Source organism: Budorcas taxicolor, chromosome 7 (genome assembly GCF_023091745.1).
Source record: "Budorcas taxicolor isolate Tak-1 chromosome 7, Takin1.1, whole genome shotgun sequence".
Lineage (NCBI taxonomy): Eukaryota > Metazoa > Chordata > Mammalia > Artiodactyla > Bovidae > Budorcas > Budorcas taxicolor.
In genome coordinates this window covers 16871669-16884144 of record NC_068916.1, presented here as the reverse complement: position 1 = coordinate 16884144, position 12476 = coordinate 16871669, and the positions used below count along the sequence as shown (strand labels likewise).

At 56.6% G+C, this 12476-nt stretch overlaps 1 protein-coding gene across 1 annotated transcript in view; it reads left to right on the top strand.

The window, feature by feature from the left end:
• The first annotated feature begins 1529 nt into the window (after nt 1–1529).
• The window catches only part of FBN3 (fibrillin 3), a 67212-nt gene continuing 56265 nt past the window's right edge, over nt 1530–12476 (top strand). Inside the window, exons 1-13 of the mRNA XM_052644404.1 lie at nt 1530–1726; nt 1854–1936; nt 2433–2531; nt 2717–2812; nt 3060–3155; nt 4902–5099; nt 5211–5336; nt 5482–5607; nt 9813–9965; nt 10056–10241; nt 10751–10894; nt 10965–11084; nt 11221–11346. Coding sequence (XP_052500364.1) covers nt 1530–1726; nt 1854–1936; nt 2433–2531; nt 2717–2812; nt 3060–3155; nt 4902–5099; nt 5211–5336; nt 5482–5607; nt 9813–9965; nt 10056–10241; nt 10751–10894; nt 10965–11084; nt 11221–11346 — 1750 coding nt within the window. The remainder of the gene's footprint in view (nt 1727–1853; nt 1937–2432; nt 2532–2716; nt 2813–3059; nt 3156–4901; nt 5100–5210; nt 5337–5481; nt 5608–9812; nt 9966–10055; nt 10242–10750; nt 10895–10964; nt 11085–11220; nt 11347–12476) is intronic.

The window sequence follows — 12476 nt, the reverse complement described above, 5'->3', positions numbered from 1 at the left end:
GCGCCGGCGTTGGGGCGCGGGGACCCGGAGGCGCCGGAGGGGCTCGGTCCAGGGCGCGAGCGCGGCCAGACCCACACCCGCAGGTGAGGGCGGGGCCGAGCGTGGTGGCGGCTCCCGGGCCTCTGTCCCGGGCCCTGCCCGGTGGAGAACGCGGCCCGCGGGCTCGGCGGGCGCGCGCGCCCTCCCCACTAGCCCCCACGCCTCGTTCGCGGATCCTGGGATTCCTCGCTTTCCGCCCCTCCGGTTACCCCCACCCCTCTGCCGCCTCGTGGAGCGCGCGCTGTCCCCGCTCATTCATTCCATAAGCTCCTGGGCACGGTTCTCAGAAGCAAAGTTGAGGGGTGAAGGAGGGAGCTGGGTCAGGCCACGCCGGAGATGGAGGTCCTCCCGGCCCCGAGGCTGCGTAGAGAAGGCGTCCTCTGAGCGCAAAACAGCCTGGACGGCTTGGAAGCCAGAAGAGAGTGCCCTTGACTAGTGGGGCCGACTTTCTCGCTTCCCCGCCAGAGGTGACAAAGGTCTTTTCCTTTTCCGAGGACCTGAAGACCACCTGGTCAAACTCTCATGGCCCAGAGAGGGGCAGCCACCAGCCCAAGGGCACACAGCACACTCCCCATCCATTCTGCGCCCAGACCCAAATTCCTTTCCTCGCTAGTGCGGAAAGCTGGACTTGAAAGGGGCCCTGTGACGGCCACTTGGTCTGCCTTCTCTTCCCCAAGGGCCCAGCTCCCGTCCTTCTAGCCTTTGTCCAGTCCTCTCCCTGCCAGGAGTGACTGTGTCCCCATCGCCTCCCTCCCATCCTTCCAGGTTCCAGAAAGAACCAGGCACCTCCTGGAGCATAGGCTCCCCTTGATTTTCTTCCCCCCTCTCTCTTCCGCCTGGACTTCAGCTCCCACTCAGCCCCTTACTAAGTGTGTGTTGACCTCAGTTTGCTCCTCTTTGAAGTGGGCACAGTAGCTGTCCCTTCCCTGCTGGATGGAGGGCTGTTCTCACCAGCGGGAAGTTCCAGTCTGTGCCCCAGAGCTCCTGCCATCCTCTTTGGATGCCTGGCCCAGCCTCCTCAACTGCGTGCTTCCTCTGGGGCCCGTATATGCCCTCCTGCACGCTGGCGTACATCCACTTCTGTCCTTGTTTCCCGCCTAGAGTCCTACAAGGGCTCTCCACTGCCCTGACCTACAAGTGGGAGCTCCAGTACACAGGTATGCACTCCTGAAACACAGCTGCCACCCGCCCCTCCCCTCCACTCAGAGGTCCGCGGTCTTCTTGCCTGTGCTCCCAGGGTGCTGTCCCTGCCTTGACACCCTCCTCTCAGCTGACTCCATCACTGAGGCGTAACACCTCCTCCAGGAAGCCTTCCCTGACTGTTCGTTCACCTGCTTGCGGGTTGGGGTTGGATGCTTCCCTGGGCCCCCATCAGCACCCAGTTTCTCAATCCTGGCAGCCTTCCCACCACTCCTGGTTCTTCTGGGTGCCCAAGGGCTTCTTGCTGAGGTTGACTCCGCCTCCTCTCCGCAGCCTCCAAGGGACGTATCATGATTCTGGAGGGTCCGTGCTTGACAAGGAGAGGAACCAGCCCCCTCACTGTGGCCCGGGGCCCTCTGGCTCGGCTCCTGCTGGCCTGGACAGCCCTGCTGTGCGTGGCGGGTGTCCAGGGCCGTTGGGATGGGGCTGTGCAGCCTGCCGGTCTCGGAAGTGTGCGCAGGCGTGGCAGCCCTGGCTTCCTGCAAGGGTGTGTGGTACCCGGGATGCTGAGAGGCCCTTGGGCCTGGGCTGGGCCATCCTGCTGGGTGGGAGAACGAGGCCCAGGGGACATCCAGCCAGGTAGGGGCTCACCTGCCTCTCCTGCTCTCCTGAAGGCCCAACGTGTGCGGCTCCCGCTTTCATGCCTACTGCTGTCCTGGCTGGAGGACGCTGCCTGGTGGGAACCAGTGTGTTGTGCGTGAGTGCCGCTGCCTTCTAGGGGGCTGGGGGTGGGGGTGTGAGGAGTTAAGCCATGAAATTGGCCCTTGCCTCTGTCCTCAGGATCCCAAGCCACCCAATCATGTTTCTTTGCCTTACAGCTTCCCTGTGTCTGTCTGCTTGTCAGCCTGTCTTTCTGTCTTGGTCTTTCTCTAAAGTCCCTGTCTCTGTGTCTATCTCTGTCTGTCTTTTTCTCTGTCTCTTTTTGTTTCTCCACCCGCACCCTATTCTAGTGGGTCTGGAATCTGACTCTGTTCGCAAGAGACCTTCCCTCTCACCGCCTGCCTACCCCAGCACGACAGCCAGCAAGCACACCAGTACCCTCCAACTTCTGTCCTTACTGCTCAGTAGTTCAGGCCCAAAGAATACCTCTGTCTCCCCGTGGCTCCAGCAGAGCTTCAGTCCTCCGGGCCCGCAGGGGGTGGGGATGGCAGAAGATTTGAATCCTGGCCTTGACCGCACCTGCTGCTCTCCAGCCATCTGTAGGCACGCCTGTGGCCAGGGCTTCTGTTCCCGACCCAACCTGTGTGCCTGTGCTGATGGGAAGCTGGCCCCCAGCTGTGGGGTGAGCCGAGGTGAGCAGGAAGTGACCCCCCCACCCCAGGGGCGGGAAGAGGAGGTGAGCAGCTTCTGGAAGCCTCTGGAAGTTTCCAGGCTGGTTTTGCTGAAGGACCAGAGCCAGGCTGGACACTTCTAGTTCCCAGAGCCTTGAGCAGCTATCTCAGGGCTTTCCTGTGTGTGCCCTGCTCCCTGCTCACAGGGTCAGGGTGCAGTGTGAGCTGTATGAATGGGGGCAGCTGTCGAGGGGAGTCTTGTCTGTGCCAGAGGGGCTACACAGGCACCGTGTGTGGGCAACGTAAGTACCCCCCATGCACACCTGGGCTTGGGAACCCAGAGGTCAGACCTGTCTCTGCTATCGTCTGCCCACTGCCCACTGGCCCCTCTTCTGGGACCAGGATTGGAGGGGACACACTCATTGTTACAATCTTATCCCTCGGTCTGGGCTGGGTTGTGGGGATTCCTGTGTGAAGAAACGCTCACTCGGGCCTCAGCTTCTTCTACTGTTGGGGAACCTCAGGCCATCCCCTTCCCTTCCTCCACAGCTGTCTGTGACCACGGCTGCCACAACGGGGGCCGCTGCATTGGGCCAAACCACTGTGCCTGTGTGTACGGCTTCATGGGGCCTCAGTGTGAGAGAGGTACCAAGCTGAGCATGGGGAAGGGATCAGCAGGGAAGGGGCACTTCCTGAGACTTGGTTGGACCCCCTGGAGGGTCCAGTAGACATCCTCTCTGCTGTCCTTGCTGCTCAGAAGGGCAGAGAAACTGTCTGCTCCCGGGAAGGAAATCAGGGAGGGCTTCCTGTAGGAAGGGGTAAGTTGGAGTTCATGAGATGGACAAGCCCTCTTATGCTGCACCCCTACTGTCGAAGTGACCCCACAGGCTGAGGTGGGAGGAGTCACATGTTGGGAGGCTGTCACCCAGGCAAAGACAGTGGTTGCAATGAGAAGTTGGATGCAGGGCGGCAAGGGATGGAGATAGTGTTGAACCTCAGGTGTGCTCTGAAAACTGAGGGGCAGGTGGGTGCAGGGAAAGGCAAGACACTCAGGTTTAGTGTTGGCTGAGGAACCTGTGGGTCACCAAGGAGGCAGCTGGATACCCAGGTCTGGGGCTGCCACATCTATGGGGTCTGAAGCCCCATGGATATTTGAGGTTCTTGGGGAAAAAAGGGGGGGTGATTTAAGGGTCCGCCAAAGAAATGGAGCCCATCCACGAGCAACAGGGAAGGAGAAGGTGAAAAGGAGTGTGTGACGATGGCGATACCCAGGCCAGTGAGCCACCAGAGTGCCTTGCCCAGAAAGGCAAAGACAGGCAGGGCCCTGGGACTGACCCCAGTGCGGGGGCTGCTGCTGAGGCCCATCTGTGACTGGAGCCAGTTTGGGGAGGGTATAGCCACAAATCAGAAGCTGGAGGGGCTATGGGTTGCCTGGGTTCCAGGGTGGGCTTTGGGAAACTGGATTTGGCAAGAAAACAGAGTTGGAATTGGGGCTGACAGAGGGGGAGCAGTCGGGGTGGCTGAGGGAAAGTAAAGGTTAGTGGGGAGGATGAGAGAGGAGGGGCCTGGTGTGGGGGCTGGGAGGTGGGGGCCCCAGAGAGAGGCAGGGCTGGGTGCTAGGCAAGAATGAGTGGGGATTCCAGGGTCCTGGGAGGTTGAGGTGAGAGTCTGGAAACCCTGTTTTGCTTAGGGAAGTCAGGACTGTGTCAGAGCTCCTCTCCATACGGGCCTGGGGGCTGGCTTTGGCTTCTCCTTCTGGGAGGGGCTTCCCTTGGTCCAATGCCAGCCCCTTGATTGGAGCCATCTGGAGCATGGAGCCAGGAAGTCACATCTGGGCCTGTGCCCGGTGGTGGGGGGACTGATGAGACCACCTTCAGCTGGGCGGGGGTTCAGCAATGAAGAATTGTAGGTTCAGAGCATTTGGTGGATGCTGGGTCCCTCCCGGAGTCTGGGAGATTTGGCAGAGCCAGAGGTTGCTCAGGGATGGGACCAGCTCTCTCGCAGGGCGTCCATGGGTCCCTGCCCAAGCCTGCAGGGAGGGTGGGCCTGGGGGAGTGGGGAGGCTCTCCAGACATGCTCTGAGCTCTGTAGGCTTGGAGGTCCTGGCTTCTGTTGGAGGTTGGTTGCACATTGCTTTGGAGAGAAAGGGTTTTGAAAGATGAATAGGAGTTCATCAGGTAAGGGAAAGGAACAATGAGTAGAGGCTAGGGGACAGGGAAAAAAAACACGAAACCTGGTGCGTTAGTATAGGGAGGCTGGGAAGGTGGCCACAACAGTAGTCCAGGCCAGAGAGGTGGAGGCCTGTGCTGGGCCTGCTGGGATGGAAATGCAGACGGCGATGGGGGAGGTGGGGCAGGTTGAGGCCAGCTGCCACATCCATCTGCCCTGCAGACTACCGGACAGGGCCCTGCTTTGGTCGAGTGGGCCCTGAGGGGTGCCAGCACCAGCTGACAGGCATCATCTGCACCAAGGCGCTCTGCTGTGCCACTGTGGGCCGGGCCTGGGGCTTCCCATGTGAGTTCTGCCCAGCTCAGCCACACCCCTGCCGCCGGGGCTTCATCCCCAGTATTAACACGGGGGCCTGCCAAGGTAAGTAGAGGGGGCCAATGCATGAAGACAGAGGTCCTGGGAATCAGGGCTGAGTGGGAACCCTTGGGAGCTTTGGTTTCCTCCTCTGACAGGCCTCTCATCCCCTTGCAGATGTAGATGAGTGCCAGGCTGTGCCAGGCCTGTGCCAGGGGGGCAGCTGTGTCAACACGGTGGGTTCCTTTGAGTGCCGCTGCCCCACTGGACACCGGCTCAGTGAGAACAGCGCCAAGTGTGAAGGTGGGTGACGGGGAGAGGTTCAAGTTGGGACCTCCTCTCTGCTCTGCTCTGAGCGGCTCAGTCTCCCCCTAAAGGGAGGAGGAGGAGGTGGGAGAGGGCTGGTGGGGGACCCTGCCTGGCTCTGACCCGGCATCGATCTGTACAGATGTGAACGAATGTCTCAGTGTGCCAGGCCTCTGCTCCGGGGGTGACTGCGCCAACACAGTCGGGAGCTACGTGTGCACCTGTCCCCGTGGCTATGCCAGCAGCCTGGATGGCACTCGCTGCCTAGGTGAGCCAGGGCTCGGGGTAGGGTAGGGGGCTGAAGGGCAGATGCCAGGCAGTAGACAGACCCCTTGCTCATCTACCTCTGCAACCTTCTGGCCCTAGGGCTTCTCTAGCCCTTTAATTTCTATGTCCTTCTGTGTGTTTGGATCCTGGTTTCCATCCCCTCAGAAATTCTGACTCCTTACACTTTGGTCTTTATGCTCTCTTGACCTCAGTCTGCAAGCCCCTCTAGCCCCCATCTCTAAGGCCTTTAGCTCTCTGGTCTCTTATGCCGGTCTCCTGGCTTCAGTGCATTCCCCCTCCCCCATGCCCCTCTGCCCCTTGGACTCTATGTCCTTCTGGCTTACTGGCTGGTGGTCATTCTTGCCTTCCTGGCCTCTGCTTCTATGCCCCTCTGCCCCTCTAGCCCCCATCTCTATGCCCCTCTGGTTCTCTGTCCTCCATCCTCCATCTGTATGTCCTTCTGCCCATTGGCTTCACTGGCCCCAGTCTCTGTATCCCTCTTTCCTCTCCTGAAGACTTTTAAAGAAGTACGCATCTTCCCCCACACCCTGTCTTTGAGATAACTGAGGCCCCGAGAGGGGAGGTTTGCTTGAGCCAAATCCACATGTAGAAGAGATACCCACACCCAGCTCCCCGGACCCCTCATCCTCCCGCCACCAGGGTGGAGGCCTCTGGTCTGTGCCTCCCCCTGGATACCCACCCTCCTGAAATCCCCCACACACCCCCTGGCTGGGGCAGGGGGATCCTTGGGCTCTCTCTCCCCGTCCTGCTGTCTTGATGAGCTGCTCGTTAGACTTTAGAGGTAGCTGACAGGGCTAGCCAGAAACACTTGTGATGCGGTATGGGCAGAGCCTGGGTTTAGTGAGGTGAGGTAGGCTTGGCAGGTCTCCAGCGCCACCTGGGCCCCTCAGGCTGGATCTCTACCAGGCAGGACCAAGAATGTTGTGTTTGGTGTTTTGCCAGTGTGCCGTGGCCAGTGCCAGACCTATTTATTTCTCCACCTCTCGGGGCCATCTTAGCTGGCATGGTGACTAGCTCTGGGCACGTGCCCTGGACTGTGGGGGCCTTTCCCAGCTACTAAATAGCAGAGCCTAGATTTAAATCAAGGTCAAGTGTCCTCTGAAAATGGGCTTGCAATCAGTTCTGTGTTCCAAGTGACCCAGGGCAAGTTCCTTAACCTCTCTGCTTAGCCTCAGCTGCCTTATGTGTGGATTACTGGCAGTACTTACCCATTTTACCATTCACTAACTCAGTCATGTCTGACTCTCTGCAGCATACCAGGCTTCCCTGTCCTTCACTATCTGCTGGAGTTTGCTTAGACTCATGTCCATTGAGTTAGTGATGCCATCCAACCATCTCATCCCCTGTCAACCCCTTTCCTCCTGCCCTTAATCTTTCCCAGCATCAGGGTCTTTTCCAGTGAGTCAGCTCTTTGCCTCAGGTGGCCAAAGTATTGGAGCTTTGTCCTTCCAATGAATATTGGAAGGACAAAGAATATCCAATGAATATCAGCATCAGTCCTTCCAATGAATATTCAGGGCTGATTTCCTTTAGGATTGACTGGTTTGATCTCCTTGCAGTCCAAGGGATTCTCAAGAATCTTCTCCAACAGCACAGCTCAAAAGCATACGGAGAGGGTTACATATTTATGGAGTGATTCACCCAGGGGCGGAAGTAGGGGGTACTAAGTACACATTCAGAAACACAGGGAAGCAGAGAAGTTGGGTTTGTGACCACTTAGCAGAGCTTGATCACAGCAGGTGCTTAATACTTGCATTTTGTCTTATCCTCCCTACTAGAGAGGGAGCTGCTTGGTCAGATCCCCTGGGGTTCAGGAACCTGGCTTCCCATCCCTCCTCACTCTCCAGGAGCTGTGTGACCTTGAACAAGTTTGATGACCTCTTCTTGCCTGGGCAGGCACAGCCGCGTTAGAGTGCCAGGGATGATGCTGGAATTTCAGAGCCCTGACTCCTACTCATGCACCTGGGGAACCCTCTCACCCCCGCTGCCAGGTGCATGGGGGTGTGTCTGGGGAGGTAGAAATGCTAGCTGTTTTCTCAGCCTTGGGCAGCTCAGGGGTGACTACAAGGGCCCTCCATGCTGGTTGGAGGGGTTTTTCCACTGTGGGCCACCGGCTAACATTTGTGGGTTATCAAACCTTAAAATATGCTCTTTTAGAGTCAGAATCCGAGAAATCTGAACAAAGCCATCAAGACATCACAGTGGAAGTGTGTCCGTCGTTTTCCTAGCTGGGGAGCTTCTGCCTCGGTCTCCCCAGGGGCTGCAGCTATCAGTCTGCCAGTCTGCTCCCCTATTGTTCAGTTGCTCCGTTGTGTCTGGTTCTTTGAGACCTGGTGGGCTGCAGCATGCCAGGCTTCCCTGTCCTTCACTCTCTCCCAGAGTTTGCTCAAACTCATGTCCATTGAGTTGGTGATGCCATCCAATCATCTCATCCTCTGTTGCTCCCTGCTGCTCCTGCTCTCAATCTTTCCCAGCATCAGGGTCTTCTCCAACTGAATCAGTTCTTCTCATCAGGTGGCCAAAGTGTTGGAGCTTCGGCTTCAGCATCAGTCCTTTCAATGAATATTCTGGGCTGATTTCCTTTATGATTGACTGGTTTGATCTGCTTGCAGTCCAAGGGACCCTCAAGAGTCTTCTCCAACACCACAGTTCAAAAACATCAATTCTTTGGCATTCAGCCTTCTTTGTGGTCCAGCTCTCACATCTATATATGACTACTGGAGAAACCATAGCCTTGACTAGATGGACCTTTGTTGGCAAAGTAATGTCTCTGCTTTTTAATGTGCTGTCTAGGTTGGTCATAGCTTTTCTTCCAAGGAGCAAGCATCTTTTAATTTCATGGCTGCAGTCACCATCTGCAGTGATTTTGGAGCCCAAGAAAATAAAGTCTCTCACTGTTTCCATTGTTTGCCCATCTATTTGCCATGAAGTGATGGGACCAGATGCCATGATCTTAGTTTTACTGAATTTTGAGTTTTAAGCCAGCTTTTTCACTCTCCTCTTTTACTTTTGTCAAGAGGCTCTTTAGTTCCTTTTCACTTTCTGACATAAGGGTGGTGTCATCTGCATATCTGAGTTTATTGATATTTCTCCTGGCAATCTTGATTACAGCTTGTGCTTCATCCAGCCCTGCATTTCACATTATGTACTCTGCATATAATTTAAATAAACAGTGATAATATACAGCCTTGACATACTCCTTTCGCAGTTTGGAACCAGTCCATTGTTCCATGTCCGGTTCTAACTGTTGCTATTTGACTTGCATACAGGTTTCTCTGGAGGCAGGTCAGGTGGTCTGATATTCCCATCTCTTGAAGAATTTTCCACAGTTTGTTGTGATCCACACAAAGGCTTTGGTGTAATCAATGAAGCAGAAGTAGATGTTTTTCTGGAACTCTCTTGCCTTTTCTATGATCCAGCGCTGTCTAGGTTCCTCATAGCTTTTGCTCCCCTGGTCCCTCTTCAAATTAAAAGCCTCTTGGGTTTCTGCAGAATGCCCAGGGCTGGCAAGCAAGGCCACCCAGCTACAGATCCCAGCATCTCTGTTTGAGTATCCAGCTTGACTTCCCATTGAGGCAACCCCCTGATCCTGGGGTCTTCCTCGGTGTGGTTGAATATCCCAGGGAGCTTACTGACAATGCCAGCATTTGGCATGGGACACTATTGTTTGGCATGAGCCCAAACCTCCTTCTCTGGGGTAATATGGAAATCTTGGTTTATTACCTCTTGGTTTAAACTTGGTTTAATCCTCTCAGTGAGGATCGGCCACGTGCCAGATAGAGTGTACTCTGCAACATTCTTCTGATATGTGTGCCCTGAGCATCTCTGGTCCGTGGATGGTGAAACTGAGGCGCAGAGAGGCAAGGAGGTCTGTCCTGAAGATGGTGCTGGTGGAGCTGGGATGTGAAGTCTGGTAACTGGTCCTCAGGGTTTCCCAGGTGACTCAGCAGTAAAGAATCTGCCTGCCTGTCAATGCAGGAGATGCAGGTTCGATCCCTGGCTGGGAAGATCCCCTGGAGGAGGGAATGGCTAGCACTCCAGTATTGTAGCCTGGAGAATCCCAAGGATAGAGGAGCCTGGTGGGCTACAGTCCATGGGGTCGCAAAACAGTCAGACACGACTGAACAGCGGCTGAGCACACGTGAACGGCCCTCCCTACCCCTCCCACCCCACCCCCTGCTGCAGACCACCGCGCTGGCACTTGCTTCTCGGTGCTGATTGCAGACCGCTGTACTGGAGACCTCTCGGGCCACTACACCCACAGGCAGTGCTGCTGTGACAAGGGCAGGTGCTGGGCGGCTGGCCCAGCCCCTGAGCGGTGTCCTCCACGGGGCTCTGGTGAGTGGCTGGGGGTGCCTCCCACCTTCCTCCAGGTTGGGGACCCGGGGGTACAACCGAGGCTTAACTTCCAACCCCACTCCCTTGCAGATGAGTTCCAGCGACTGTGTGCCCCGGGGCTGCCACTCCTGCCTTCCTATCTGGGCCCCTTCCCCAGCCTCCCCGGCTTCGGATCCACTGGTGGTGTGGGTCCTGGCCCAGGGCTGGCACGGCACAGCCCCCACGGCTCCAGTGGTCGTCGGGTTCCCAGCCTGGGCCTTGGAGATGCCAGCATTGGTGAGGACTTGGGAGGAGGGGTCCAAGACCCCTCCAGTGGAAAAGAGGATCCAGGCCTCAGGGTCTGGACTGGGCTTTGGAGTGGGGGTCGTGGCCTGGGCAGTGGGGATGGGAGTACTAACAGAGGTCTGGGGGTGGGGGCAGATTGGAGATCCCAGCCTCCAAGGCAAGTTTGAGCTTTGGGTGAGGGTCTAGGGCTGGAATTGGAGAAGGAAATGGCAACCCACTCCAGTATTCTCGCCTGGAGAATCCCTTGGACAGAGGAACCTGGCGGGCTACAGTCCAGGGGGTTGCACAGGGTCAGAGACGACTGAAATGACTTGGCACGCACACTAGGGCTGGAATGGGGGTCCGGGGTCTCAGGCAAGTGGAGGGTCTGAATTTAGGGCAGGACGCTGGGCTATAGTGGGAGAGCCTGGCCATGAGGGCTCTGAGTGTGTGTCTGAACCCAGAGGCGAGGCCCAGCCCTCAGTCAGGCACCCGCCCCCCTCCGTCGGCCCCACCCGCAGGCACCGCCACACTGAACCAGGCCATCGACATCTGCCGACACTTCACCAACCTGTGTCTCAACGGCCGCTGCCTCCCCACCCCTTCCAGCTACCGCTGCGAGTGTAACGTGGGCTACACGCAGGACGTCCGGGGGGAGTGCATTGGTGAGCGATGGCTGGCCTGGGGGTGGGGGCGCGCCCTGCCAGACTCGGGCTCAGAGTCCTCCGCCCGCAGATGTGGATGAATGTGCCAGCAGCCCCTGCCACCACGGAGACTGCACCAACACTCCTGGCTCCTACCGCTGTCTGTGTCATGAGGGCTTTCAGGCGATGCTCACCAAGCAGGCGTGCCTGGGTATGGCCGTCCCTTAGAAGTAGGGGTGCCAGGGGCCTGGCTGGTGGAGCCTGCACCTCTGGCCCGAATTGGAGTCTGGGGGTGCCTGGGAGGACGCCTGCTGACCACCCGCCTGCCTTGCCCCCCACCCCCCCAGACATAGATGAATGCATCGCCCCCAGTGGCCTCTGCCATCACGGCCGCTGTGTCAACACGGAGGGCAGCTTCCAGTGTGTCTGCAATGCAGGCTTTGAGCTCAGCACTGACGGCAAGAACTGTGTGGGTGAGTTGAGGGTGGGCGGGTGGGGAGGGGGCCTCAGGGCCTCAGTAGCTGCCTTGTAGCGCCTCCTTACCTCTTTTTAAAAAAGAAAAATATCTATTAATTTATTTGGCTGCACCAGGTCTTAGTTGTGGCATGCAGGATCTTTAGCTGTGGCATTCGAACTCTTAGCTGAGGCATGTGGGATCAGTTCTCTGACCAGGGATCGAACCCAGGACCCCTGCATTGGGAGCTTGGAGTCTTAGCCGTTGGGACCACCGAGGGAGTCCCTACCTTACTTCTTGCATCTTGCCACACCTGCTCCTTCACTCCATCCTTTCTTTGGGTGGGTCCTCTGCTCCCCTTCCTGAGCCCAGCCAGCCCATCTGAGAGCCTTCTTGTGGTCTGTCCACTCTCTACCCGTGCCTTCATTCTCCCAGAGGCCTCTGGGGTAAGACTGTGCTGTCTGCTTCTGCCCCTGACACAGCCCCTCATCTGCCTCCAAGAGAGGTGGGTCAGGACCATGGAGAGCTCCTCGGTCTCAGATTCCCTGTGTGGGTGCCCACAGCTTGTGGGGGCCACTAGGGACCCCCTTTGTCCTCTTCTGTCACCCTGTCTGAGACCTGCCTTAATATTCCCTCACTGGGAAGGATACTTTTCCTTTCTGTATTCATTCTTCTTTTTTAATTTATTTTTTTATTGAAGGGTAATTGCTTTACAGAATTGTGTTATTTTTTTGCAGAGTGTTTACTTTTTATTATTACATAGATTTAGAAAGTTGATTATCAAATTAGCTGTTTTCTTAGCATTAATGTGAAGTACAGTAATTTATTTCCATGCATAAATGATTATTTTTATTTACACTGTTTTTTATTAGTTTGATATCACCTACAGAAATTAATTTTTATTTATTTATTTGTTTTTAACGAGTCTTCATCGCTGTGCTGAATCTCCATCACTGGGCACAGGCTTTCTCTAGCCGCAGTGAGCAGGGGCTGCTCTAGCTGCTCTGCACGCACTTCTCATTTCAGTGGCTTCTCCTGCACGCTTTCTGGGGAGCACAGGCCCTGGGGTGCACAGGCTCCTGTAGTTGCAGCGCGTCGGCTCACTAGTCGTGGCTCCCAGGCTCTAGGGCACAGGCTCAGCAGTTGTGG